At 38.3% G+C, this 27,708-nt stretch overlaps 1 protein-coding gene and 1 pseudogene across 1 annotated transcript; one reads left to right on the top strand and one right to left on the bottom strand.

Moving 5' to 3' along the window:
* The first annotated feature begins 1,440 nt into the window (after positions 1 to 1,440).
* On the top strand, positions 1,441 to 8,304 carry LOC111612023 (annotated as a pseudogene).
* Positions 8,305 to 9,827: 1,523 nt separating this feature from the next.
* On the bottom strand, positions 9,828 to 26,899 carry sae1 (SUMO1 activating enzyme subunit 1). Its single transcript, XM_005814200.3, has 9 exons — positions 26,683 to 26,899; positions 25,790 to 25,901; positions 25,272 to 25,445; positions 20,189 to 20,334; positions 19,239 to 19,338; positions 18,396 to 18,501; positions 11,741 to 11,885; positions 11,382 to 11,451; positions 9,828 to 10,106 (listed from the first exon to the last, which is right to left on the bottom strand). Exons 1-9 carry the CDS (start codon positions 26,772 to 26,774, stop codon positions 10,014 to 10,016), a joined length of 1,038 nt encoding a protein of 345 aa, XP_005814257.1. The 5' UTR covers positions 26,775 to 26,899; the 3' UTR covers positions 9,828 to 10,013.
* Positions 26,900 to 27,708: the final 809 nt, after the last annotated feature.

The following is a 27,708-nucleotide window of genomic DNA, read 5'->3' as shown; positions in this document are numbered from 1 at the left end:
ATTGATAAGGTTAAAGTTACTTAAAAAACAGTTAATAGTCAAAGTAAAAGGTCGATTGGCTCTGTAGTGAGAACTGGTCGTCTCCGACTTTTCCTGGACGCGGGAAAAGGAAAGACTAGGTTTTGTCGGTTCTATCCTTGGGGAGTGCTGCCCCCTAAAAGAACGCGTTAGCCAATCTGTGACTTGCTCAAAAAACACAAAGGTGTTGAGAGGGGTCCACCATAGGAAAAAAGATAAGAGAATAAGATAAAGGATGATCGCGATCTGTTCCTCTACAGAGAAATAAGTGAAGAAAATAAGTGAAAATAAAAAGAGGACATCATAGGAGCTGAAAAGCGTGGATCCATTTCTGTGTATGTGTCAGCTGTGTGTATGTAAACGTCTGCCGCTGAGCAGACTTTGCGTGTTTAAATGTACTCTCCTTCGTTTATGGCAATGTCTTTTAAAACCATGGTAAACATTCGGGAATTATAATCTGTGGGAAGTTTCTTTATTTCATCTGTGGTCTTTGATTTTCTCGCCGCCGCGCGAGAAAAATCTTTCTGCTGTGTGTAATTTCCTCGCCGCTGTGCGAGCAAAAAAAAAAAAAAAAGGGAGACAGAGGCTCGCCGCAGTGCGAGGCAGTAAAAAAAAGGCAGAAAAGAGGAGAGGTGATCTCTGGGTTTGAATATGGCGCAGGAGGTCGACAGGGAGAAATATGATCCAAAGTGGGGCATCGGGTCATGAATTGCGCTCAGTGAGCAAATAGATGAAGTAATAACTTATCTGGGGGAACATGACGAATTCCAAACGGACGGGGACGGATAAAAAATACAAAATAAATTAAAAGGTCTGGTTGAAATGGGTGGAGGCGATTTGCTAAGCAGACAGCCCCTGGGGAAACATTTGTTGCAGGGAATTAACAATTCTAAAAAACATTTGATAGACACTATGCAAAAAGAAGGAGAAGCAGGAGTTTTCACTAAAAGAAGCTGTAAAACAAACGAGCAGAATGCTGAGAGAGAACTCAGGCAGAGGGAAGAACTTTTGGTTTTCTGGCAGGGACTTTCACATGCATTTGAACACAAAAAACAAAAAGTTGCCACTAGCTCTGAACACACAAACATAAGTACAGACAATTCACTTCCTCCACCATATAGTGGAGACGAAACTCGGCCTTCCCAGGGCATTTATCCCATAGTTAACATTACACAGGGAATCTTAGCAGTCGAGGGGGAGACAGCTACCCCACAAAACGCTCCCGAAGTCCACACTGGGACTGATACCCCGAACTGGACTATATTAGATCAGACCCCGTCCACACCAAATCCCATGGCTTGGTCTCAGTTAAATGACACCTTTGTCAGATCTGCTCAGAGGTTGCAGAACCTGTGTGACAGAGCAGAACAGATGGAGAGAGGAGAGATAAAATCTAACTCAGCCAAAAACGTTCAAATTAAAATGGATGCAAATGGAACGTGGGTTTCAGAGGAGAACCTTACAGATAAAACTGATGAACTGAGAGAGGTCTATCACATCTCGTGCCCTCTAGAGAGCATGCGTGGCTTAGGCCTTCACACAGCAGAAGGACAGCACGCCCTGGTTGGGAGCAACACAGGGGCTTATCCTCTTTTGAAAAACAGTACTGGGGGTCAGAAATATGTTCCTTTTCCTCTAGGTGACAGAGAGGCCATAGTAGATAAACTGCCCAGTATTACAGCTGGTGGGAGTCTTTGGTTGGCAGAGTTAGACCAGCTGACCTCTGGAATGACTCTAGCGCTGGGAGATTTCAGAGCAATAATGAGCAGAGCTATGTCTGGCATGGTTATGAGAGACATAGAGCACGCAGCAGGGACCCAAAAATGTAAGTAATTCTACTCCAGCACATCAATTCATCACACCTTTGGCACGGGAAATAAAAAGGCAGTTTCCACTGGCCACAATCACTCCCATCACCAGGTTTGAATGGGATTACAGCATGGATCCTAAAGAATACATAAATAAAGCTGCAGAAACCTGGCTCGGACAAACTACAATTAATCCAAAAGGCCCACACTCAAACTTAACTGAAATGTTTAGAGAGGCAATCTTGAAAGGTGTTCCTGAACAGGTTGTACAATCTATGAGAAATAATCCAGATTTAACAAGGTGCGAGTACGTTAGATGGGAGAGGCATCTGCTTCATCACTTATTAAAGGCACAAGATGAGTTGAAGAAAAAGCAGTCTGACACTAAGGATTTAGAAATTCAGCTGTTGAAGCTCCAATTGCAGGAAGCAAAACAAAAATTGAATAAGAAGACAGATAAAAAAGAACATGTGATGGTTGTGGCTGTAGGTGCTGCAACCCACACACAAAATGCAACTTCCTGGCAAAACACTAATCAGATTGGGGGAGGACTGGTTCCTCTTTCTGTTTTTTCTGTTTCATATCCTCAAAACAGGTACAGAGTGTTTCCTCGTGGACGGGGAAGGCGTTTGGCCGGTCACGAGGGCGGTGCTCCGTGGAGGGGTCGTGGGGCGCGAACCAGGGGACCACAGGAGGACATATGCTACCGATGTGGATGTGTTGGACACTGGGCAAAACATTGCTGGGCCATACCAAATCACGGGGAACCAGGTATGATCCCCCACAATCCCAATGTTATACCTGGACAGTCTTTTCAGGGGAATAACGAGCCCACACAGAACATCTAGTGACACGCCCCTGGAGACCCACAGCCCAGCATGGGAACTGCAGACCCCATGCTGTCAGCAACACTGGAGGGGAGAGAAACACACTTCCTGGTGGACACAGGTGCTACACACAGCACATTGAACTTTGTTTCTCCCCTCAGTTTGACGTCACAAACTGTATCTTTAACTGGGTTCTCAAGGACAGAACAAAGTCTGCCTTTCACTAAGCCTCTGACCTTCACACTGGGCAATCAGCACCTGCAACATTCTTTTGTCAGCTCGAGCTCTCCCACAACTCCCGTCAATTTGCTAGGAAGAGACTTACTGATAAAACTGGGAGCAACAATTATGTGCTCTGTGAATGGATTAATTGTTTCATTTCCCGATGGCACGTCCCTCCCTTGTGCAAACTTTCACACGGATGGACAATTTCTCATGCAGCCAGTTGTTTCTGAGTATGCAGACATATATTGGGGCCTTTTAACGAACTTACCCTCCAGCCGTCTAATGTCAACGTTTGTGGACTGGAAACCTTGGCTCCTGTGTCTGCGCTCCTACGTCTCTCCTCCGGATCCCCCCCCCCCACGTGACCCTGTTCTACGACAGAGACGTCTCTGAATGGTACCAGGAACCTTTCCTTTCCACTTTGGAGGAAACAACCTGGGAGGTAAAAATCTCAGATATTCATGTAGCTCCAGTTGGTGTAGCTGCTGCTGTCTCTTTCACAGAAACACAGTCAGAATGTTATCAAATATCTGATGAAGCTGTGCCTCACATCTCTCTCTGTTTGCACCCTGAGCACCAAGCAAAAGAATTGGGCCCAATGATGAAACGCTCCCTGGCAGCCACAGATTGGATTGCGACAGCAGTGCCAGGTTTGTCTTTCTCCCCTTCTCTTGACACATATAAGATCAGCTTTTCAGGGTCTGAAACAGTAGAGCTACATCATGAACAGGTGTCCAGACATCACGGTAGGGAAAAATCAGACCACCCTTCAGCAGAACATATGATAACATCTATGCCTGCATCTCTCTGGGCGGAAACGCCTACAGATGTGGGGCTTGTTTGCTGTTCTCCTAATTCATTTCAGGTGGACTCTGAGAGACCCCTCTGGATTCCTCAGTATCCACACAAACCCGCAGCTGAACAGGGCATCGCAGAGACAATAACAGGACTGATTGAGGCTGGAGTGCTTTAACCCTCAAAGTCTGACTGGAACACACCCATTTTGCCAGTGGAGAAAAAGGGTACTGGCAAATACAGAATGGCTCATGACCTGAGAGCAGTAAATGCAGTTCTGAAAACAAAAACTGTGCCAGTTCCTAATCCATGGAGACATATTGCTGCTTTGACTCCTAGCCAGCAGTGGTATAGCTGTATTGATTTGGCAAATGCATTTTTCTGTGTCCCACTAGCTGAAAGCTGCAGGGACTACTTTTCATTCACTTTCAGGGGAGAACAGTGGCATTACACCAGGCTGCCACAAGGTTTTGCCCTGTCTCCAGGGCTGTTTAACCAGGTTTTGAAAGATGTTTTGCAGGATTGCCCCCTTCCACGACACACGACCCTAATTCAGTATGTAGATGACCTTTTGCTGGCCGCACCAACCGCGGAGCTTTGCGTTAAAGCCACCTCCCTGGTTCTGGCTCACCTCCATCAAAAGGTTTTAAGGTCAGTAAACATAAATTGCAGATTGCAAGAAAACAGGTTTCTTTTCTGGGCAGGATAATTTCTGCAGGCACAACTAGCATGTCTCCTTCCCGCAAGCAGTCCATTCTGCAACATCCTAAACCCTCCAGAGTTAAAGACATGCTCTCTTTTCTGGGGTTAACTGGCTACAGCAGGAGCTACATTCCCTCCTACACTGACCTGACCCAGCCGCTTCGAGCCTTGGTTAAAGAACAAGGCATGCGAAATCTGAACAATCCCCTCATTTGGACAACTGAGGCGGAACAAGCTTTTATCTCATTAAAGCAAAACATGGCATTGGCAGCGGAACTCTCCCTCCCAGATTACACCTTGCCGTTTTTTCTTGATGTTTCTGTAACAAAAATGGCTGTTAACGGAGTTTTGTTCCAGAAAAAAGGGGGAGAGAGAAAAGTACTGATGTACTTATCTGTAATGATGGACAATATGGAAAAAAGGCATCCCCCATGTACGCAACATGCAGCTGGGATAGCCAAACTCATACAAAAAACCGCACATATTGTCATGGGACATACACTGCAAGTGTTAACTACACACAGCGTGGTGGCATATGTAAACTCACAGAGTTTCACCATGACGGCGTTGAGACAACAAAGGCTTTCCAAAGTTCTGGAAGCTCCAAACATTTCATTCACTCATGAAGGCATAAATATGGCAGACTGTTTTGCAGACGGAGAACCACACGAGTGTGCAGAGTTGGTGGCAAAGTCAGAAAAGGTAAGACCAGACCTGGAAGCAACTCCCTTGATTGGACCAGAGGTGAGACAGTTCTTCACAGATGGGTGTTGTTACAGACACCAAACACAAGAACTAAGAGCTGGTTTTGCAGTAGTAGAAAGCACAAAAGCAGGCTTTCTCACAAGAAAAGCAGAAAGACTGGAAGGAACAGCATCTGCACAGAGGGCAGAAATAAAAGCAGTGGCGGAAGCGTTAAAGCTCGCACAAGGGTTACAGGCAAACATATACACAGATTCAGCCTATGTGGCGGGAACAGTCCATGTGGAACTTTGCCAATGGATGAGAGGAGGATTTTTGACTGCAAGTGGGCAGCCCATAAAACATGAGCGTGAGATAAAAGAATTGGCAGAAGCACTACTGTTACCAGCAAGAGTAGCAGTCATAAAATGTAAAGGTCATGACCTATCAGACACATTGGTCGCTAAAGGGAACCAGGCAGCCGACAGAGCAGCAAAAGTGGCTGCAGGATACAAAGACTTCATGATGGTGTGTTCCTCGGAGGAGGAATTAAGAGACAAGCTGACTCTGGAAGAGGTGAAAAGATGTCAAAAGGGGGCGTCTCCAGAGGAGAAAAACATGTGGAAACACAGAGGGGCCTCTGAAACAAATGGATGCTGGAGGGGCCCAGACGGCAGGTTAATTCTGCCTCCTGGGAGGAAACAGGAGCTGTTTGAGGAAGCTCATGGGGTTGGACATGTGGGAACTAAACAGATGATGTATAATCTTAAAGACTGGTGGCAACCCCAAATGATCAACATGGTGAAACAGTTTGTAAATAATTGTGAAATGTGTGGACAGGTTAACCCTAAGAAAACTTTGAAGCCACATCAGGGACAGTTTCTTCCACTCACAGGTCCAGGGAAAGAGGTTGTGTTGGATTTCACTGACATGATAAACACGGTGCAAGGCACAAGATATTTGCTGGTTTGTGTTGATGCTTTCACAGGATGGCCTGAAGCGTGGCCAGCAGCGAGAGAAGACAGTAAAACGGTCATAAAATGTCTGATCAACCATTACATCCCCAGGCATGGTTTTCCAGAAAAAATCAGATCAGACAATGGAACACATTTCAGAAACAAGGACCTGCAAACAGTGGAAGCTCATCTTGGTTTGAAACACAAGTTCGGTACGGTTTATCACCCGGAATCCTAAGGCAAAGCAGAACGAATGAATCAAAATTTAAAAACAAAATTGGCTAAAGTTTGTGCACAAACTAAATTAACAGTGACCAAGGCGCTAGAAGGACTTAATGCCCTTAGTAAAACGATGCATGAGCACTCTGGAGTTTCAAACCCCTTGGATAAGTGATTCACTGATCTGTTTGGAAAATATAAAGAAATCATCATCTCTTTGCTCCTTTCTGTGACAACTTTCCTTGCACTCCTGATCACCTGTGGTTGCTGCTGTGTCCCCTGTCTGAGGTCATTGGCGGTGTGGTGCATCACCTCAACCATAGAGAAAGGCAGCAGTAGTGATGGAAATCCACCTGCCTATCAGATGTTATCCCGGAGACGTGAAAGAACCGTGAAATTCCAGATTGCCAGAGTTTAAGGGCAGTACTAGTATCCAGTGACAAAAGAAAATTTTCCTTTACTTTAATGTTCTTTATATAATCCATTGATTTCGCTTTTGTTGTGTTTTTTCTTGCAGAATGAAGTCCAATCCTTTCTGGGTGTGCCTTGGTGTGAGACTGTGGGCGCCTTCCACGATTGTTGGACCGAGTTACAGCCGAAATCCCACACTGAAGCCTTCCAGGCAATGTCGGGGTTTCCCAGCGACCGCGCCGGCTCTACATCTGGACACACGCAGAAACTGATTTGACGTTGATAGGTCTCGCTATAGAGAGGCTGCAGTGATTTGATTTCATTACAATGATTAAAGTTTGATCAGAAAACATTTTTACTTACTTTTAATCCTAGTTTAATCATGCCAGTGTATTTTGAGTGTACTGCCTTTAATCCTGATTTACTTTATTGATTTGATGTTTTACGAATGTGTTCATTGTTCTGTGCCTTTCAATACTCAGAATTCTAAGCTTTTCTTACCATTTCATTAACTTTGCATCCTTTTCGTAGTTCATTAACTTTTACATATTACATAGAAATCTCACCTTTTAGTCTTCTAACAATGTGTTCATTTTTGCATACTACCTAACATTTCACTGCCTTTACAAATAATTTTAACCTAACACTTCACTATAAGTTCCACACACTATCCTAACATTTTGTTCACTTAGCACTTTTGTAGAACTTAACAACTTCGTAACTGTGACTTTTCACCTTGTTTTTAAATACTAACAATAAAACAAACAAAAAAAATATACAAAACCTAACACAAAATTTTAGACTTTACTCTTTTGAGCTCATTACCCTCCTGTGGCATGGCGTTGAACTGAGGTCACTACAGAATGAATATAATGAAAAATCAGACATATGAAGTAATAATGACAACAAAAATGATTAAGACAAAACTCACAAGACTACGGATAACATTTTATTGAAAATAAATATAATAAATAAAACAACAGAAACAGCTGACATAGTCATGCCATGGGTGGTTGACTAACATTTCCCTAAACCCCAACACCCTTCAAAATTTTGTTTCTATTTGTGCATTTCTCCAGATTGTAAGGGGGACATTGTGATTTTTTCCACCGCCTGCTGAGGCCAGGGGTGCCCTGTCCGTTTTTACCCCCAAAATATGTGATGAAATGAAATGAAAAACATTGGTGGAGGATGCGGGAGGACGAAGCCTCAGGGGGAAGTTTTCCGGAAGGGACAGTGTCTACTCGAGGATGTACAGCCCCCCTCTTTTATTCTTTTCGTTATTTTCCATTTTTCTTGTTTTGTGTGGTCTCGTTGAGACCAAAAGGGGGAGCTGTTGAGGCGCTTATCAAGCTCAAATACATTCACACAATACACTCTCATATTCTCACACAAAGGGCCTTTGTAATTGTAACATCTATAGAAACTCCTCAGACTCCCGTCTCCCAGGAAATAGAAACTTAGTTGATAAAATGACGTAAGACATCAGATGACCACCAGGTGCATCCGTAGTATAGTAAACGAATCTTCCCGTTTTTGATCAGATGCTGTATAGACTCGGTCACAGAAACATCTAGTCTGTAAGGGTAAGCGTCTCCTTTTTTAGCGCTAAAAAAGAATAAAATAAGTAAAGTCTGATTACTTGTACTGGCTGATTTTCTGCTCTGTGTGCGGTACATTTTTGATCCATTTTCAACAATATGAATCTAAGTGGTGATCTTCAATTTGTTTTGGAGTAATTTACTCATCTGGTAAACGGCATCCGAGCTATGTCAACATGGCAACACTCAGCGTCCTGGAGTTCATCTGCGACAACATGAGTGTCATTTTTTCCATTCAGGCTCACGTTGTCGGGTCAAAACAGGTTGAACTACCCAGGGGCCAAGGTGGGACCGTGGAGTTGCTTCAGCTCAGACGTCGCCCCACCCTGCAGAACCACGACCATCCACACTCTGCACTGCAAAAACACAAAATCTTAAAGTAATTTTTCTCTAGTTTCTATTGCAAATATCTCAGTACACTTAAAAATAAGACAAAACTGACTGACAAGGACCTTTTCAGCAAGAAATATGAGCTTATTTTAAGTAAATAATTCCTTAATATTTATGGAAAACTGCTAGTTCTTCTGGCAGATTATTTCACTTATAACAGAATATTTTTCCCATAAGTGAAATAATCTGCCAGTGGAACTAGAGTTGAGTTGCTAGGTTACGGGCTGGGCTTGCTAGGTAACGGCGCAGTGGAATATTCTACCAGTTGAACCAGCACTTTTTTTTATCAGTATTAAGGAATTATTTACTGAACACAAACTCCTATATCTTGCTGAAAAATTACTTGTAAGTTAGTTTTGTTTTTTTATCAAGTACACTAAGACATTTGCACAAGAAACTCAACCAAAAATACATGGCAAGATTTTGTTTTTGCAGTGTACCCCCAGTAATTTTGTAAAGTTTCTAGTACAAATATCTTAATACATTTGAAATAAGACAAAGCTAACAAGTAATCTTTCAGCAAGATATAGGATCTTGTCAATAATTCCTTAATATGGATGAAAAATTATGTTCTACTGCAGATTATGTCACTTGAAGACATTTTTCTCATGTTTCATATAAAATAGTCTGCCAATAATACTTTACTTATTTACTTAAAACAAGTTCCTATGTCTTCCTAAAAGTTACTTATGAGTTAGTTTTGCCTTATTTCAAGTGAATTAAGATATTTTCCCTAGAGACTAGATAAAAATATGCAGTAAGAGTTTGTGTTTCTACAGTACTACCAGATTCATTACTGATCAAAAGTGAGACAAAATCTAATGACATAAAAACAAATGCAATCAGAGATTGATTAGCAGTATAACCGCCTTTATCGGTCACTCTGTTTGTTAGTTTCTGCAGCACTTCAACAAAGCTGAGGTCTGAACTTTGACTAGGCCATTGCAATAACATGGCTACTGTGTATCCTCTCAGTCATTCTGGTGTGTCGGTACGAACATGATCCGTTTGGCTTTCTCTAAGAAATGCCGTTGCAATTTATGGTAAAATTGCTCTCCTTTGGTACCGTCCAGAAGTCTTGTGATCAAATTGCAAAAAAAACTTGTTTTATAGAGGTTCTCACAACTACTAACGGTAAAAGTCCAGATTGTATTAAATTAAACAAAAACAACAACAACAACAAAAGGCAAACAGATTTGTTTACATCGTTTTATTAGCAAATGTAAAAAACACAACACCTGTGACAAGAAAAGAAAACTGCTAAACTTATTTTGTGTTTATGGTGTAGCTGACGGTGTCCCAGGTGGGAAAACAGAACCTGGTATGTGGAGCTTGGGTTTGCGTTAACACCATTCCGAGGTCAAAGGTCGACCCGCGTCTTCAGTTCGGTCCAAAGTAGTCGACCATGCCGTTGCCTTTACGACCGTCAAAGAAGAAGAAGTTACGATGAGGAGCGTCTCTTTGGGAAAGAGCCTACAGAGAAAGACGACAGCATAGATTTATTTCTTATTGTTTCGGTTAACTTTTATGAATAGATTGAGAATAAATCTGGATAAAAATCACAAAATGTTCCATGTTTTCCTTTCAAACAAACAGAATGTGAACATGTGGAAAAAGGCAGCTAAACTTCACAGAATTGATGAAGAACATTTCAATAAAAGTCTGATTTATTGGAAGGAAAATATTCAGGGTTGTTTTCTTGATTCTCCGGCTCAGAAGTATTCAATTAGTGAGTGAGAGCAAGAAGCTGAAATTATATGTTTCTGATCCACAAACAACATTCCTGGAGTTATTTATATCGTCTATTAGCCCAATGTTTGATTCCTGATGTGAAGATCAGGATCTAAAGATCTCGGTTTCTGAAATTTTAACAGTTTAAATCATTAAATATTTAATGATTTGGTTAAATTGGTGACAGTTATTCCCTCTGCTTCTGGATGCTGTGCGGCTAGGAGGAATTTTACTTTATTCTCTTAACGCTACAACTTTCTCATAATATGATTATTCTCAAAATTTTTAAAGCTTACAGGAAAATATTACTTGATAATTATGTGTTATTGGAAGATTAATATCTGAACACCAGCTATAAAATCTTCAAAAAATGCAAACATTAAAAAAACAAATAAATAAGCGATGCTAAGCCTGGTGGGGGCACAAGAAAAGTCTGGTGGCCCGCCAGGCTTACAATTCACAGGGGGAAACGCTGTATCATGACTCCTGTAAATTAATTCTTATAATACAATTTCTCATAATATTAAGACTTTATTCTCGTAATATTACAAATAGTTTCTTACAACTATTCTCAAAATATTTAGACTTTCTTATAATTTTCGTGCAACTTTATTTTTGAAATATTCCAACTTTATTCTTGAAATATTCCGGCTTTTTCTCGTAATGTTACGACTTTATTCTTGAATTATTTCGACTAAAAACATACGACTTTATTCTTGAAATATTCCGGCTTTTTCTTGTAATGTTATGACTTTATTCTTGAATTATTTAGACTAAAAACGTATGACTTTATTCTTGCACTATGACTCTGGGCCTAACACTCCATCGTAAAAACAAAAAACTGCAAAGGAACATTAAATCTAATTAACGAAAACACGAGAAATCAACCAAAACATGGAAGATTATAGAAAACTTTACTAGATGTTGCCTGTTTTGGTTTGTGCAGGGCGTTGGTGAGCGTTATTATTATCTTGTGAGGTAAGTACTGAGTGCTTCACCCGAAACATTGTTTCTCACCTTGACCACCTCCTGCCCCAGAACTCCTCCCACGACGGCGCAAACCGGAGACATTTCTGAGAAACAGTAGCTGAGGACAAACAGAGCAGCAATGAGTTCAGGTTGAAGTTCAGGCAGAAAACTGAATTTCCAAATATCCTGTTTTTTCGATTATTTATGTACAACTTTATTCTTGCAATACAACTTTATTCCTGTAATATGTTATAATTTTCTCTTAGTATGGCCCTAACACTCCGCAGTAAAAACAAAAAACAGCAAATGAACATTAATCTGATTCTAACGACGACGTGAGAAATCAACCAGAACATGTCAGACTGTAGAAAACTTTCCTAGATGTTATCCCTGTGAAATGGAACCACCTGATGAAGTCGTCGGCGAGCAGGTCGCCGCTCAGCCCCATGGCCTCCAGAACGTCATCTCTGATCTGCTTCAGCAGCCGGCTGTCCTCTGCACACGCCTTGGGGTCGGGGTCGCGACCTTTGTCTGTGCGAAACTTCAGCAGAACTGTGGATGGACAGAATACATGAAAAGGAAACAAGCAGCGGCTCAGAAACTGGAAACTCAAGTTCCAACCATCTGACTGACTAAAGCAGGGGTGTCCAAGGTAGGGACCCGGGGGCCATTTGTGGCCCTTGCTCTGATTTTATGCGGCCCCCAACTGCAATTAAAAAAATGATACAAATCTGGCCTGTAGATGCAGATGGAGACTTTTAATCTGTAACCAGGGTGGAAATTATTCATGCTATTAGCTTTTGGTATCCCTGCCAATTTTATAATTGTTTTATTAGTTTAACTAAACTTAATTTTTTGGTTTCTTTTTATTTATCTGCTTGTGATGTTGTTTGTTGTGAAGCACTTTGGTCAGCTGAAGCTGTTGTAAATGTTCTATATAAATAAACTTTGACTTGACTTGAATTATTATCAACTGAATTTTCCTACACAGGAAAATGTGACGTACAACACCAAATTGCAAAATTGCAGAATTTGAATTAATGAGTAACAACAGCAATTTAATTTTCCTTTGGGATCGATAAAGTAGTTTTGAATTTGAATTGAACTGAAAGTTTTTGTTTTCTTACAACCGAGTTTTAACGAAAGGTAAAACCAAGTTTATCCAGACTCTTTTACTGGAAGCCAACTTTTGCTGCATCTCAATCAGCTTTTAGTTTTTCTTAAACGTGGCTAAATAAAGCAAACATTTTCAAACAAAGTGACCCAAATCATGTTCTTATTACTGAAAATAAATTTATTCAATCGAGCAAAAGAACTGAAAACTAGACGCTTTTCTTTTAATACAGCAAACCTGCAAAATCTGCTACAGTGTATTAGGGACATTGAAAGAAAGAAAGAAAACCTTTTTTTTTTTCAATTTTCAGATTAATATCAGAAGTTTTCTACAAATAGACTTGGAAATTTCCGAATTTCAAATGTCAAAACTTTTCTTTTGAAAAGGTCCCAGTTTTGTAGAAAATTTCTCCTTTTTTTTTTTTACAACTACAATGGCCCTAAAAATTTCTTTCACGTTTTGGATCCATAATAGACATCGGGCTACTTTATTTACTTGATTTTAGATTTGTTTGTTTTTTGGTTTGGTTTGCCACTACATTCGAGTCTACGAATTTGACCCATGTGACAAAAAATTTGGACAAAGGTAATGTTTTCCAAATAATCTGTTGCTTCGTTGCCATTTGTAATTTCATCGTGCCGTTGAATTATCATTGCGTGGAAATTCGCTGCTGCTCCCTTTGAGAGAGGATAAGAATCTGAATGCGGTTGCACCATCGACCATTTCATCCGATTTGGCCTACGTTTCCCCCACATCAAATTAAAAGCATGCTCCTGCTGAGACAAAGACCCCTGCTGCACAAATTCAGGAAGGAAGTGTTAGTTCATCTTCTGACGGATTAAAAAAAAAAAGAGAAAGAAATCTGAATTGTGCGCTTTATGAGCAATATTTCAGACGGCTCGGTGTGCGCAGACATCAGCACCTCGCCCACATGTTTCCGGCTCGTCCATTAAGTTCAACCACATGAGGATGTGGAGTCCTCCCACGGCCATTTCCACCACACACACACTCACACTCACACACACACACACACACGAGTGGCAATGAATCATTTTCACACCTCTGTTCTGCCCTTTTATGAGAAACTCTACAAGAAGAAAGTTAAAAGTCTGGCACAAATGGCATCATTTTCAGCTTTGACAGGAAATCAAATACAATTTCATAACACAATATAATATCAGCATAAGTGGAAATATGATTGTATCTCTCAGCCCACACGAGCAGTAGTGACACAGATAAAACCGGATCTGAGGACGAAACCTACAACAAAAACAATGGACACCATTTTTTCATCCCGCTGGTTTAATTTACAGCTCAGATCAAATTATTTCAAATTCAAATGAAAGATACTTTATTGATCCCAAAGGGAAATTAAATGTTGTTCTTACTCATTAATTCAAAATTTTCAGAGTTATTGTAGAATTTTAATTTCTACACTGTTTAAAAAAGGAAACTTTCAACATTTGGTCAACTTGGATTAAAGTGGCTGAATACCAGAAAAAAAAAAGATTTTATTTCTTATTCTACGGCTTTGTAAGCTTCTGATGTGACATTATTTGAGTTAAATGGAGCCGAACCACAGGGAAAAGTCAAAACAAAGCAGATAAGATATAACCTAGGACTGGACAATGTGACTATCACAATAAAAGCATTTCATATCAGTCAATGTTGATAATTATTAATACGCTTTTGGTTGTAAATATCTGAAATTGTGTCAAACTGGCAGTGAGACCTTTCCAGGTTTAACTTGACTCCGTTGTTTTTTCTTTTTAAGCAGTTATGAAGTGTAACTGCTGGCGCGGCAGTTACTCTTCAGGCTGTTGCTAGGTAACCGAAAGTGTGTGTGTGTGTGTGTGTGTGGTGGGGGGGCAGAGACTTGAAACTGCTTCTAAAGGCCCCAACATACTCTGGCGCACTTCAGGCCGCGCGGACTGGAAGCGGATGTCCGCCAGACGTTACCGTATACTACTGTAGGTGTCGCACATTAAACTACCTGGTGGAAACAGTGTTCACAACGAACCGGTTTTCATGTGACACCGGGCTGATAAGTTTGAGAATAAGGGTTTCATGAGTTCATGTTGTTTCAAAGTTGACATCAACATCATAACAGTCAACATAAAGCTGTCACGGGGACATGATAGACACGCGAGCGAAAATGCTTAACAGGCTTTAAATATTCATATTGACATGAATGGTGAATTATGCAGAATTATGAGAACAAAAAACAAGACATCATCCCAGACTTCTTTGTCAGCAGCGGAGCAGAGAGGTGGTCCCATAAGTTTTGTTTTTTTTCCTTGAACAACAGCAAGGAAATGATGATCTGGTTTTCTCATTTTCGATTGCTGCACAAATTATTACACTGATCATAATTGTGCTTTTGGAACATAATAAACAGAGCTTATTGAATGGATCCTGATTACAGCTAAAGCCGGCGCAGCCTCCTGCTGCTCCTCTGCCCGCAGTAGGAGGCTGCGCCGGCTCCGGCCAGCGGCTCACTGTCCCTCCCGGATGAACCGACATGTGACTGCCATTCCCTGTCCCGCACTGAGAGGTGAGTTAAGGCTTCCCAGATGGAGAAGAAACAGAGCTAGGCGCCCAAACAGTTCATCAAACTCTCATTAGCATTGTGTGAAATAAAGGAATTTGTCACGAGAGAATTTTAGGTAATCAGTACGCTCGAGTACAAAGACCCAACCGTCTGCGGACAGTACGCCCGAGTATGTGGGGCCTTAACTCAGCAGGGTGTTGCTAAGCAACTAAAGAATAAGTTAGTTGATTTTGCCAACCTAGCTTAGCTAGCTATGAGAGTTTAAGCTGCTAAAGCCTTTGCTCTGCCTACGTCTCCCAGAAATCTGTGCGGTTTTGGATCAAAGTTCTGTGAAATTATAGAATATTCTATCAGATGTAATATCTATTGATATTGATCGCATGTCTATTGCGATTGATAGTGTGATTGACTTGTTGTCCAGCCCCATGTGAACCTCCACAAAACTGGCTAAGTGTTTGGAAATTAAAGTTTATTGATTTCTGATAGAATGCTCTTGTATTAATATGTTATTTTCATTATATTAGTTAAAAATGGTCTCAAAACAATGTTACTGTTTATCGCAATAATGTCTGGGAAAATTTATCGTCCAGCAGAAATTTGTTGTTGTGACAGGCCTACAAGAATGTACCCAAATGAAGTTATTTAACAAAAAAAAATTATAAACAGTAAAAATATTTCTGCAATATAAATACAAATTCTGAACTTTATATCAATAATTTGTTATAAAAAAAGGATTGGAAAAATAGGTTGTGGGTCATTTTATGTTGGTATTAGGATTGGATTGAAATCAAACAACTTCTTTTTTTATTTCTGGTTTAAAAGGAATTTGAATTTTCTCCTCCTGGTCAGCCGATCAGAGACTCTTTAAGCTGCAGGATAGGAAATGAAAATAAACAAAAAAATGTATAAAAAAAGAAAAGAAATCAGACTAATTAAAAAAACAATAAAAAAAGCCAAAAACGCACGCACACACCCAGCCTGCGGTTCAGATCAGCCGACTGTTCCTAGTGAGACAGGAAACAGTTACAACAGAGGAAGAGCCACTTCCTCATTGGTCGCCCAAAACAACAACTGCTTGCTCTAATTATAGAAACAGAGAAGGAATAATAACAGCGCTTCCTGTCTCCCCTCCACTAAATAACAACAACAACTCATGTTTCCACTGCTGAAAACTCTTCTGAGGTGCAGTGATGTGAAAACAGGGCGAGGCGGCAAATGTAGGTGGATTTCATCAAACTTTAGGTGTTAAAACTTTCAATTTAATCCAAAGTGATCCAGACAAAATAATTACCTGAGAGCATAACCCTGGTTTGGATAAGTTAATCTTTTAGTTTAAATCAGTTTTTACATTTAAGACAGAATTTATGGTTAGGCCTGTCACAATAAATTTTGCTGGATGATAAATTGTCCCAGAAATTATCGCAATAAACGATAATATTGTCATTTTGAGACCATTTTCAAGCATCATTAAACTTTTAAATTCTAATCAACATTTAACACTGGAACTGGAAGACATTTTAAATATCCAAAATAAATAAACAAAACAACAGAAATAATAAATAATATGAATTATGACGTCTCTGGAATTTTTAAGTGCAGAATTGAAAAAGGTCAAAGTATTGTGATTATGTAAACATCAGTTAGGTAATGAATATTCAACAGAAGATAACATTTTCATAAAACTTATTAAATTACTGTTTAACAACCAAGTGACTCTGGTTTTCTCCCCCAAACTTTGGCTGTCAACTTTTTTCGTACTAGTAATTATCTGCTGGACGGCAAAAAGCTGCTCGCCAATAATGACTACCATAGCTTTTAGCTGTCACGTTAACATAATGCGTTAAATCCTAAACAAACGCCTAATGTGCCACTAATTGTCAACACTACAACAACTAGATAACAAGGTCAAGAAAAAGTTTAAATTAAGAAAGAAAATAGCAAGGAAGAGGGAAGTAGGTCAGTTATGCTAGCTTGACTATGACAACTTAACATGTAGATGTGCTGTGGAATTCAATGTGTTTCAGATCAGTTACAAAAATTAAATAAACACGATCCACAAACATGAGATTTTGGTTAAAAATGTTTTCTCAGATTAAATTTTTTTATTTTGTGAGTTTTAGTCAACTAAAACTAGGGGTTCGCTAAATTAATATTTTTGATTAGGAAAAAAAAAATAAGAACAAGCATTACGGGGAAAAATGGACCCGAAAGCCTGAGATTATTTCTAAAATGACCATTTCTGGTGAATTATTCTGAGAAGATAGTTTAAATCCAGCTCCAGTTGAGGTTTGCAGTGTTGCAGCGTGGGAGTCAAGCTGCGCTACGCTCCGTGCACATGACTGGCCATGGACGGCCTGAGGTGGAAACTAGCGCGTTGTGCGCAGGGACGCCGCGAGCACCAGGTGACGAGGGGGACAAGAACGAGAAAAACAGGAAGATGAAAGATACAACTCTGTCAAAAACATCCAGAAACTACAAACATGTGGTTATTTATCAGAGCAAACAGTTTTTCTTCTGAGAAACACTGATTCAAATGTGACGGTTTTTTTTTAACAAAGCTGATGATAATCAACAAACTGTCTGGATAAGTCGGAGTGGAACAAAGATTTTGGCATCATGGCTGCTGGAGAGTCACCCACATTTTCAGTTTCAATTTTCGGTACTTTATTAAGACCCTCCTGTTGTCCTTGGTGACATTTAAACTCTTCCTCCTTTACGTATGGATGAATATCAGTTAAGAAAACCCCCATTAATTTCATATTTCACAATGGAAATTGCATTCCTCCATGCATCATATTTTCCACAATATGGGGTCAAGGGGCTGCACAGTGGCGCAGTTGGTAGCACTGTTGCCTTGCAGCAAGAAGGTCCTGGGTTCGATTCCCGGCCGGGGTCTTTCTGCATGGAGTTTGCATGTTCTCCCTGTGCATGTGTGGGTTCTCTCCGGGTACTCCGGCTTCCTCCCACAGTCCAAAAACATGTCAGGTCAATTGGTTTCTCTAAATTCTCCCTAGGTGTGAGTGTGTGTGTGCATGGTTGTTTGTCCTGTATGTCTCTGTGTTGCCCTGCGACAGACTGGCGACCTGTCCAGGGTGTACCCCGCCTCTCGCCCGGAACGTAGCTGGAGATGGGCACCAGCAACCCTCCCGACCCCATTAGGGACAAGGGTGAACAGAAAATGGATGGATGGATGGATGGGGTCAAGGTTCAGGAAAAGAGGAGCTTCACTTAGGTTTTGGGTAAAGAAATTAACCCTGTGCATAGCTGTAATCACTTTACAGTGATTACACTGTAAAGTGTAATCACTGTAATCACTTTAAGCAGCAATAAGGCAAATTACAGGATGTGATTTTAATCTAAAATGTCATAAATATAAGAAATTATATTATATACGTACCGTGAAGCAGGAAGTAGTCAACCGGCGTTCGCTTCAGGCTGGCCTTGGCCTTCTCACTGGTCCAGTCAACCTCCAGTGCCGCCTTCAGCGTGCAGAAACTGGCCGTCTGATTGACGAGCAATAATAAAAAATTATTTTAATGGAATTTTTTTTTAAAAAGTAAGAAAGGTACAAAAATGCCTGAAAAAATCCTAATCAGAGCAGTTTTAGCAAGAAGCACATTGATTACAAGAAGCAATCTCTGGGTAAACCGATGACTGCAAATAAAAACTAAATAAATCAATATTTTACCAAAGAATCCTTTGGCAACTAAAAAATAAAAGTTTAATCTCTTAGCCATGTAAGACTACAGATTTAAATCTGATAACAAGTCTGATATTTTACTCATTGGGATTTTTGTTGACAAACCAGAGAGATGTGTATATAGCTCCCATATTTATATTTATACACAATATCTATATCTCTTGCTATAACCCCTTATAGTCCATACATACATACATAGTCTTGTACATCTGTAAATAAATATTTATATCTCGTAGAGCACTTCTGGATAGATGCAAACTACATCTCGTTGCTTGTACTTGTGACAGTGCAATGACAATAAAGTTCAATTCTATTCTATTTTATTTTCTTTTAGAATTATTGCAATGCATTTGCTTTACCTCAAATAAAAACATCTACATGTAGCAAACAAATCAGATTAAAGCTTTCGTTATTGTCATAAACAGAAAAAACATTGTTTTTGACATAAAAATGTAATTTTTCTAACCAATAAAACATTAAACATGACCACTGTTGAGATGTGATTTGGAAATCAAACATGAATCTGAAGACGTATTGTACCTTTTTCACCATGGTGGTCTCATTCGGGTCGACTTTAGCTTTCTTTGCTTCTGGACCGTCGCTGGAGTCGGAGGACGGCTTCACCACTTTGGGTTTCTCCCTGAAACAAAAACAGTTTCTTCATTTTCAACAGGAAATGGAAGACGACAGCGTTTTAAAAATAAAAGCTTAAAGTTTTTTTGTGTTTGGAAAAAAACAAAAAAGCAGAGAGAAATAAAAACCAACTCTTCACCTGAACTGCTGGACGACAAAATATACAAATACATGTAGCTTAGTGAGGATAAAAAATTTTTTATTGTGAAATATAAAAAGATTCTGAATATTTTTTTAGAAAATAAACATTTTAATCATCGTTAATAATAATAATTATTAGTAATAATAAATACAATCAGTAATTACAGAACATTAATATTAGTATTATTGTTAAAATAATGAAAATAAAATATTAAATCTAGTTAGTATTATTGTTAACAAAAGCAGTAAATATAGTAAATAATATAGAATATAAGTAATATCATTAGTATTGCTGTTAAATATAAAAAAAAGAATGAGTAATATTATTTATATCAGTACTATTAATAATAAAACTTTAGCAATAAATAATGACAAATAATAAGAATAAATAGGAAATATTAAAACTGCCATTTTAGAAAAAGGTAAATTTAGGAAAAATCTAATTATTTTTAAATGAGTAATCAATAAATGTTAGCAAATTTTCCCCATTGGATAAATATTCTGAAAATAAAAAGTTGATTTTTCTAAATTTTGCAGTGTGAGAAAATTCTCCTGAAATGAACTTTTATTTCCAGTGTTTTTAACGCATCGTTACCATCCAGCCAGAATCACCATGTTGTCATAAAATCTTTAACATTTTTCTACAGTCGTACAAGCAGAACCTGTGATTGATGCCGCAGAGCAATCATCACCCAGGTGAGTGCAGGTGAACTCACTCCACATAGTTGTGCTCCTGCCCCAGATTACAGAACGTGTAACCATAGTAACCGTAGACGTCGCCACAGAACACCTTGATGTTGTGCTGAGAGCAGAGCTGGTCGACGCGCACCATCAGGTCTCTGGAGCAACCTGTGAGGCACACCTGGGGAGAAAGGCAGCTGATTGGTCCAGGAAAAATATGAGATTAAAATCCTGAAAACTTCTAGATTATTTTATTTATTATGTATTTTATCCTAATAGTAGGTGTTCAGAATAAAATGTCAATCAGTCCATAAAAAATGTATAAAACTAAATAAATGAATTTATATATATATATATATATATATATATATATATATATATATATATATATATATATATATATATATATATGAAAAGTTTAAAATAAAAAATTTGAGTAAAACATTAAAATAAACATTAAAATTCATAAAAATATACTCAAACAGTTGACAATTAAAATTAAACTAATTTTGACATGTTAGAGTTAAAAGTGAAAACAAAATTTAAACAAGTAAAGCAAAAGCAGGAAATAAATAAAATTTAAAAGTCAAAAAATATAAACGCACAAAAACATATTTGAATAAAGAGTTGATAATTATATAAAAAAATAAATGTAAACATTTTAATAAAAGAAAAACTGTATGAAATAAATCAGAAGCTGAAAATAAAAAATTTAAAAGTAAAAAATAAAAATTCTACCGTTAACATAACTTTATTGGTTTATTGGACTAAACGAAAATGTGTAGTACGCATTAAAACAAAATTTGACAGGTGCAAAAATATGGGCACTTCAACAGAAACATTAATTAATTGACATTAATATTTAGTAGATCCTCCTTTAGCAAAAATAACAGCCTCTAGTCGCTTCCTGTAGCTTTTAATGAGTTCCTGGATTCTGGATGAAGGTATTTTTGACCATTCTTCTTCTTTGCATGCAGGCCCAAAGCATGATGGAACCTCCACCAAATTTTACAGTGGGCAGCAAGTGTTTTTCTTGGAACGCTGCGTTTTTTTGCCATAATGACTTTTTTATGACCAAACAACTCAAGTCTTTGCTTTATCAGTCCACAGGGTCTTATTCCAAAATGTAGCTGGTTTGTCCAAATGTGCTTTTGCAAACCTCAAGCGACTCTGTTTGTGGCGTGCTTGCAGAAAAGGCTTCTGTCGCATCTTGAGCAAAGTGCGCTGAATTGTTGAACGATGCACAGTGACACCATCTGCAGCAAGACGATGCTGCAGCTCTTTGGAGGTGATCTGTGGGTTGTCCTTGACTGCTCTCACCATTCTTCTTCTCTGCCTCTCTGATACTTTTCTTGGCCTGCCACTTCTGGGCTTAACAAGAACTGTCCCTGCGGTCTTCCATTTCCTTACTATGTTCCTCACAGTGGAAACTGACAGTTTAAATCTCTAAGACAACTTTTTGCATCCTTCCCCTAAACAACTATGTTGAACAATCTTTGTTATCAGATCATTTGAGAGATGTTTTGAGGTGCCCATGATGCCACTCTTCAGAGGAGATTCAAACAGGAGAACAACTTGCACCTTAAATACCTTTTCTCATGATTGGATATACCTGGCTATGAAGTTCAAAGCTCAATGAGGTTACCAAACCAATTTTGTGTTTCAGTAAGTCAGTGAAAAGTAGTTAGGAGTACTGTATTCAAATCAATAAAATGACAAGGGCACCCAAATTTTTGCACCTGTCAAATTTCGCTTTAATGCATATTGCACATTTTCTGTTAGTTCAATAAACCTCATTTCAATACTGAAGCATCACTGTGTCCATCAGTTATTAGATATCAAACTGAAATAGCTGTTGCAAAACCCAAATATTTAGAAATGAAAATAGATTAATAGGGGTGCCCAAACTTTTTCATATGACTGTAACTGTTGATAATTAAACAGTTAATTGTCAACTGTTCAGCTGTAAACATTTGATTATTTTTTTTGTATTTTTTATTTAATTAGCAAAATTAATTAACATTAAAATAAACAAAAAATAAAAAAATACAATTAAAGCTGAAAATTACAATTGATAAAAATAAAATGTAAAGGAATACATAAAAACAATGTATGTATACATAAATAAAATGACTTAAAGCAACTTAAATTCTTAAAATGCAACAAATTTATCGTTCCTATGGTCTTGATTTATTCTGGAAACTTCAGGGTTGTGTTTGAAAACTGGATATAATCCGTTTATAGACAAAAAGCAACAGCAAAACACAACTGGTGGCTAAAGGAGGCAGAGCTGGAAACAACTCCTGCAGCAGATTACGATAAATCTAACACAGTTTCACCGCGTGCTGTTGTACATCAAGGCTGGGCTGCTGCGGACTGTAAACAGCTGATAAGAACCATGCTGGTTCTGCAGAACCTGTCGGGTCCAGATAGTCTCTGGTTTAGGAGGTCGGAGGCTTTTCCACTTCAGTCTCGGCAAAAATGGTCTAAAATTATTTGCATTTAACATTAAGTTTATAAAAAAAAAAACAACCACATAGTTATTGTTTATACAACACAAATGAGGCCAGAATTAAAGAAATCTTTGTTCTGACTGCTGACTTCTATACATGTGCAAAACTTGGAATATTTGTGGTCAAAATTAAACTTTTTACTCTTTTGTGCTCAGATTTAATCCCAGTTCTCATTGCTTATGATGTTACGTTACTGTTTTAAAGTAACTAAACATCTAAAGTTACATATGTCACACGGTTTGACATGCTAAGTCAGGGGTGTCCAAAGTGTGGTCCGGGGGCCACTTGTGGCCCTTGGAATAAGTTTGTGTGGCCCCTCACTGCAGTTTGAAAACGGTGCTGGAGCCGATGGAGATGAGATGGACACTTTTTACAATTATTTTAGGGTGATATTTCTATGTTTATATCTTAAATGGAAAATGTACAACACAAATAATTTTTCTTTCATTAACAGATCATAGCATGACGTCATGACACAAACACCCAGCAATTCTTTACTCTAAAGCACACTTTGGCTACACCCAGCAAATGATTTAAAGAAAATTCTTGTTTTTACTGCTGGAAATAAACCAAAACCAATTTATAGACCAAGAAAATTGAAAATAATTGACTCAGATTTAAATAAATGTAAACATTATGGCAACTTTCTGTTGGTTTCGGTAAGCTTGTTTAATTTTTTGTGGTGCGGGTAAAGGATAAAGAATTTACAATAATATAATTTTTGCGTTTCTTAATGGAGAGAAAAAGCTACTTTTGGCATGTAAGGACTTCCATCTTGGGGATTTTGGCCCTCAGTGCAAAAACGTTTGGACACCGCTGTGCTAAGTGAAGGTCAGGAGGAGGAGGCGAGCTTTGGGGAAAAACTGAGGGAGGATGGAAAGAACCTTTCTGATGTTTCATCTGCTTTGTAAAAATAGAAATGAAATAAAAATCAGAGTGGGAGTTCTGTTGATCCCGAAGCAAAGACGGGTGCTGCTGTGGATGATAAAACTGAAACAAACTGTGGCGATGTTCTCTTCAAACCCTAAACTCGTATAAATAAGTTTATTTTTCTGTCTGAATTTTTACCTGTTTGTGAATATTTGTCAACATCCTTCATAGATGTAGAGCAGGGAGAGAAAGAGTAAGTTCTAACATCTATTCTGGTGCTTGAATGTCAAATTCAATCCCAAACACTTTATTGATCCCAAAGGGAAAAGAAATGTTGCTGTCACGCATTAATTCAGTATCTAAACTCTTTGTTCAGAGACAACCGGCCAAGAAAAGAGCAGTGAAAAAGAGGTCACAGAAATCTGAAGAAAAAGCCTCACAGGGTCGTTTTGAGGCTACAGATCGGATTGCTCTTTGCCAGCCACATGGAGACTGAGTGTGTGACCGACTATACAAACTGCTGTGTGTATCATGTTAGCATGTCATACAGCAACAGTCTTATGTCAGAGGCCTCTTCAGATTTGTTGCAACACTGACTGCTACAGGAAATTTTTGCGATAATATTAGTCGTGATATGTGTATTTTCTTGTATCTTTTTTTCATCTATGCTTAGTCCTGTCACAGAAATCAGTTTTGTTGGGGGATAAATTGTCCCAGAAGTTCTTGCGATAAATAATAAAACTGTTGTTTTTAGACCATTTTCAAGTAACATAATGATAATAATGGCTTAATAATCCAAGAAAACATTCTCAAAGTTTAATAAATTTTTAATTATACTGAACATTTAAGACTGGAACTGGAAGACATTTTAAATATCCAAAATAAATAAATAAAACGACAGAAAGAGCAAATAAAATTATTCATCAAGTTTCTGTAAATAAAATTGTCCTCCAATAAAAAAAAAAGACCAAAGCACCAGACTGAAGACTTTTATCATCCAGAGAGAAAAGAGAAAAACGATAAATCATACAAATGGAAAATATTGAGCACATTTTAGTTTATCATTCAATTAATTTATGTTTAGCTCAACTGACTAAATATCACATTAGCATGAGGAACGCAGGTTCTTAACACCTGGAATATGTTGATGAACAATTATTACACTTTAAACAATTCTGTGTAATATGAATACTGCACAAAGGCAATGATGACATATGCATACTATGTATATTGTGCAGTTACATCATTTAATTTCCCTTTTGGAATAAATAAAGTATTTGTGAATTGTTTCACATAAGGCAAAAATGTTTTATGCAGCCAAGTAGAATAAAAATAAACACCAATGATTGATAATTTTGTTGCAACAAAGAAGAGAAAAATACAAGGAATAATTTGATAGTTCTCTGCCTCGTGAGATTTGATAACAATTAAATACAAATGAAATAAAATTGTTACTTGACGTGTTTTCTTTATTTACTGTTTATTTGTGACTTTCTTGCCTGTATTTTAAGTTTAAAATAGAAGAGCTGCACCAGCCTCTGGAGAAAATTATTGCAGGTTCAGGTTTTAATTCACAATATAGACGAACACCAACATCTAGTGGTCAACCTGAGTGCTGCAAGACAAAATCAATCCTCTGGTTGAATTCAGTGTTACCTGTTTTTTGTATTGAAATAACTTTCCACCTTCCCGGTTCATGTCAGACCGACTCCATCCACCTTCTGTTCTCACTCACCGCGTCAAACTGTAGGAAGAAGTCGTCTGGCTTGTCTTCGACTCTGTCCGGGTCGGCGTGCACCTCTACCATCGGGTTGAGGTTCTGGGCTCGCTCCAGGGATGCCTGAGCCCGATTCTGACCCTGAGCCGACACCGGAATCAGAAACTGGGCTCGACACGACTCCTCCGAAACCTGGGAAGATTTGCACACAGACTGCACTTACAGTGGCTTGTTCCGCCAACTTTACAGCTCAATTCAAACTAGAGATTAATTACTTTCCTGAATGACAAAACCAACAGAGGCACTCTGTTCTTTCAAATTTGCATGAAAATTATATTATTTAGTCACTTTTGCTAAGAATTATTTTGCAATCTGCCATCTGGTGGAGGAAAGTAGTACTGCAAATCTAAAGTTATAAACCATAAGAAATGCATTGTACAAAACATTAATAATTGCTAAGAAAAACTTCCAGATTTGCATCATTTTTCTTCTAATGACTCACTGAGAGACTGACTTCAGGGTTAGCGTGTTCGTACCTGTTCGTGATCCAGCAAAGTGAGTCCTTTTACTCCAGCAAGGATGAGGTTTTTAGCCAGTTCAGCTCCAAGACCTCCTACCCCTGCCAGCAGCACCCGGGACCCTCGCAGCCTGTTTCAATAACAAAGAATAAATAAAAACACAATGAATGTCAGGTTACTATAGAACAGAATAGAATAGAACAGAAGTTCTTTATTCATCCCAGCAGGGAAATTACTTCGCAGTTACAGCATAGAGACAAGACACAATAACAACTACCACTGAGTAATAGTTGTAGATAAAATAAAAAATAAAAAAAAATTATAAAATGCTATGAATTGTAAAAATATAAAATGTAATATAAAATTACTGGAAAATATGTTTAATCACTGAATAGAGTGGACAGTTTTAATTTAACAAAATTGTATTATTCACTATAACAAACCTAACAAGCTCAATCAAATAATTGAAAAAAATACAATAAAAAAGTTGAACTTCATTTTAAATAAACTACAACAAAAAATTATTTTGAAAATTAAACAAAATAAATGTGTAAAGAAGTAAAGTCCACTTTGAATCAAGACTCCACTGTTTTTGGGATTATAACATCATTCATAGTAGTATTCAAAAGGGGAGCATACGAAACAGGAAAAAAAATTATGTAAAAAAATTAAATAAGAATTGTTTATCAGATTATATTCATTAAAAACGTTAAAAAAATACAAATTTTCATTAAAAAAAACAGAACTAGAACAGACTCCTAAGTTATTTATTAAACTTACATTAATAAATAATATACCTCTTCTGATAAATTCCTACACAAACAGGCAAGAATCAGTAGCAATAGAAGAAAAGATCAAGAGGAACCTTCCGCTGCTTTGATTAGCCTGCAGAGCTAACTGTGCTAGCTCACCTCTTCTGGGCATCCAGCCCCCACAACCGAATCTGGCGGTCATACTGTGCCGCTTCCTCCTCGCTGATTACCGGGTCCTCTTTCTCGATCATATCAACCGCTCTGGGTCACCGAAAAAGCTAAAATTAAGTTACAAAATCAACTTTTCTGCAGCAATACAAGCGAACGGTTCAAAAGGCTGCGAGTGTCCCGCTGAATGGACGCTCAATTGTGACGTCAGCAGACAGAAACAATGATGTTCTTCTTCCTTTTTTTTCGTAACTGGAAAACCACCTCGGGGTTCGTTGCTGCCACCTTCTGGCTTGAAACAATAACTTCGTTATGTGGCAGCGCTACCTTATTTTTTCTTCCTTTTCTTTCCGCTTACTTCCTTTCTGGAGACGATTTTAGCTCCTAGATTTTACAAACGGCGTATTTAAAGGATTTATTTTAAATTGTATTCTGCTCTAAGTTTTATTTTAGTGATTTTAACCTGTATTTGTTCTAATTTGGCAAGCTCCTTCAATCTGTTCTCGATATTGTTAAAGAAAAGGAATACATCGACAATTACATAATTTATCCCGGTATGCACATTAGTTTAAATTGTTATTTAATACGTATGTCTTTGTTTCTTCTTCGGAATTGAAAGGGATATTTGTCCCTCGGTGTTGTCTTTCAGGAAAAGTCGAAAGACCGTACAGAGTCGAATGACGTATCTTTCTTGCTTTCCTAATGACCCATAAATGTAGTTGCAAACAATAGCATAATGTGAAATAATCGTCGCTTTTTTCTGTTGTCTTTTTATGATTGGGCATCTTATTTCTGTTGTCTTTTTATGATTGGGCATCTTTTTTCATAGACTCTAATGGGCAAGGATCATATCGGTTTTGTGTATTTATACAGACATATACTTAACATAATTTCAGATTTTTATTTGTAATCAGTTGCTTTATTTTAGTGTGGAAGCTGTATGAATAAACGCATCAGAATTGTGGACAGGAACTGGATTTTTGTGTGACTATGTCAGTCAACCAGTTAATCAGTCAA

This window comes from Xiphophorus maculatus, chromosome 18 (assembly GCF_002775205.1).
Source record: "Xiphophorus maculatus strain JP 163 A chromosome 18, X_maculatus-5.0-male, whole genome shotgun sequence".
Lineage (NCBI taxonomy): Eukaryota > Metazoa > Chordata > Actinopteri > Cyprinodontiformes > Poeciliidae > Xiphophorus > Xiphophorus maculatus.
The sequence above is the reverse complement of the archived record's forward strand: the minus strand, read 5'-3'. Positions and strand labels throughout refer to the sequence as shown.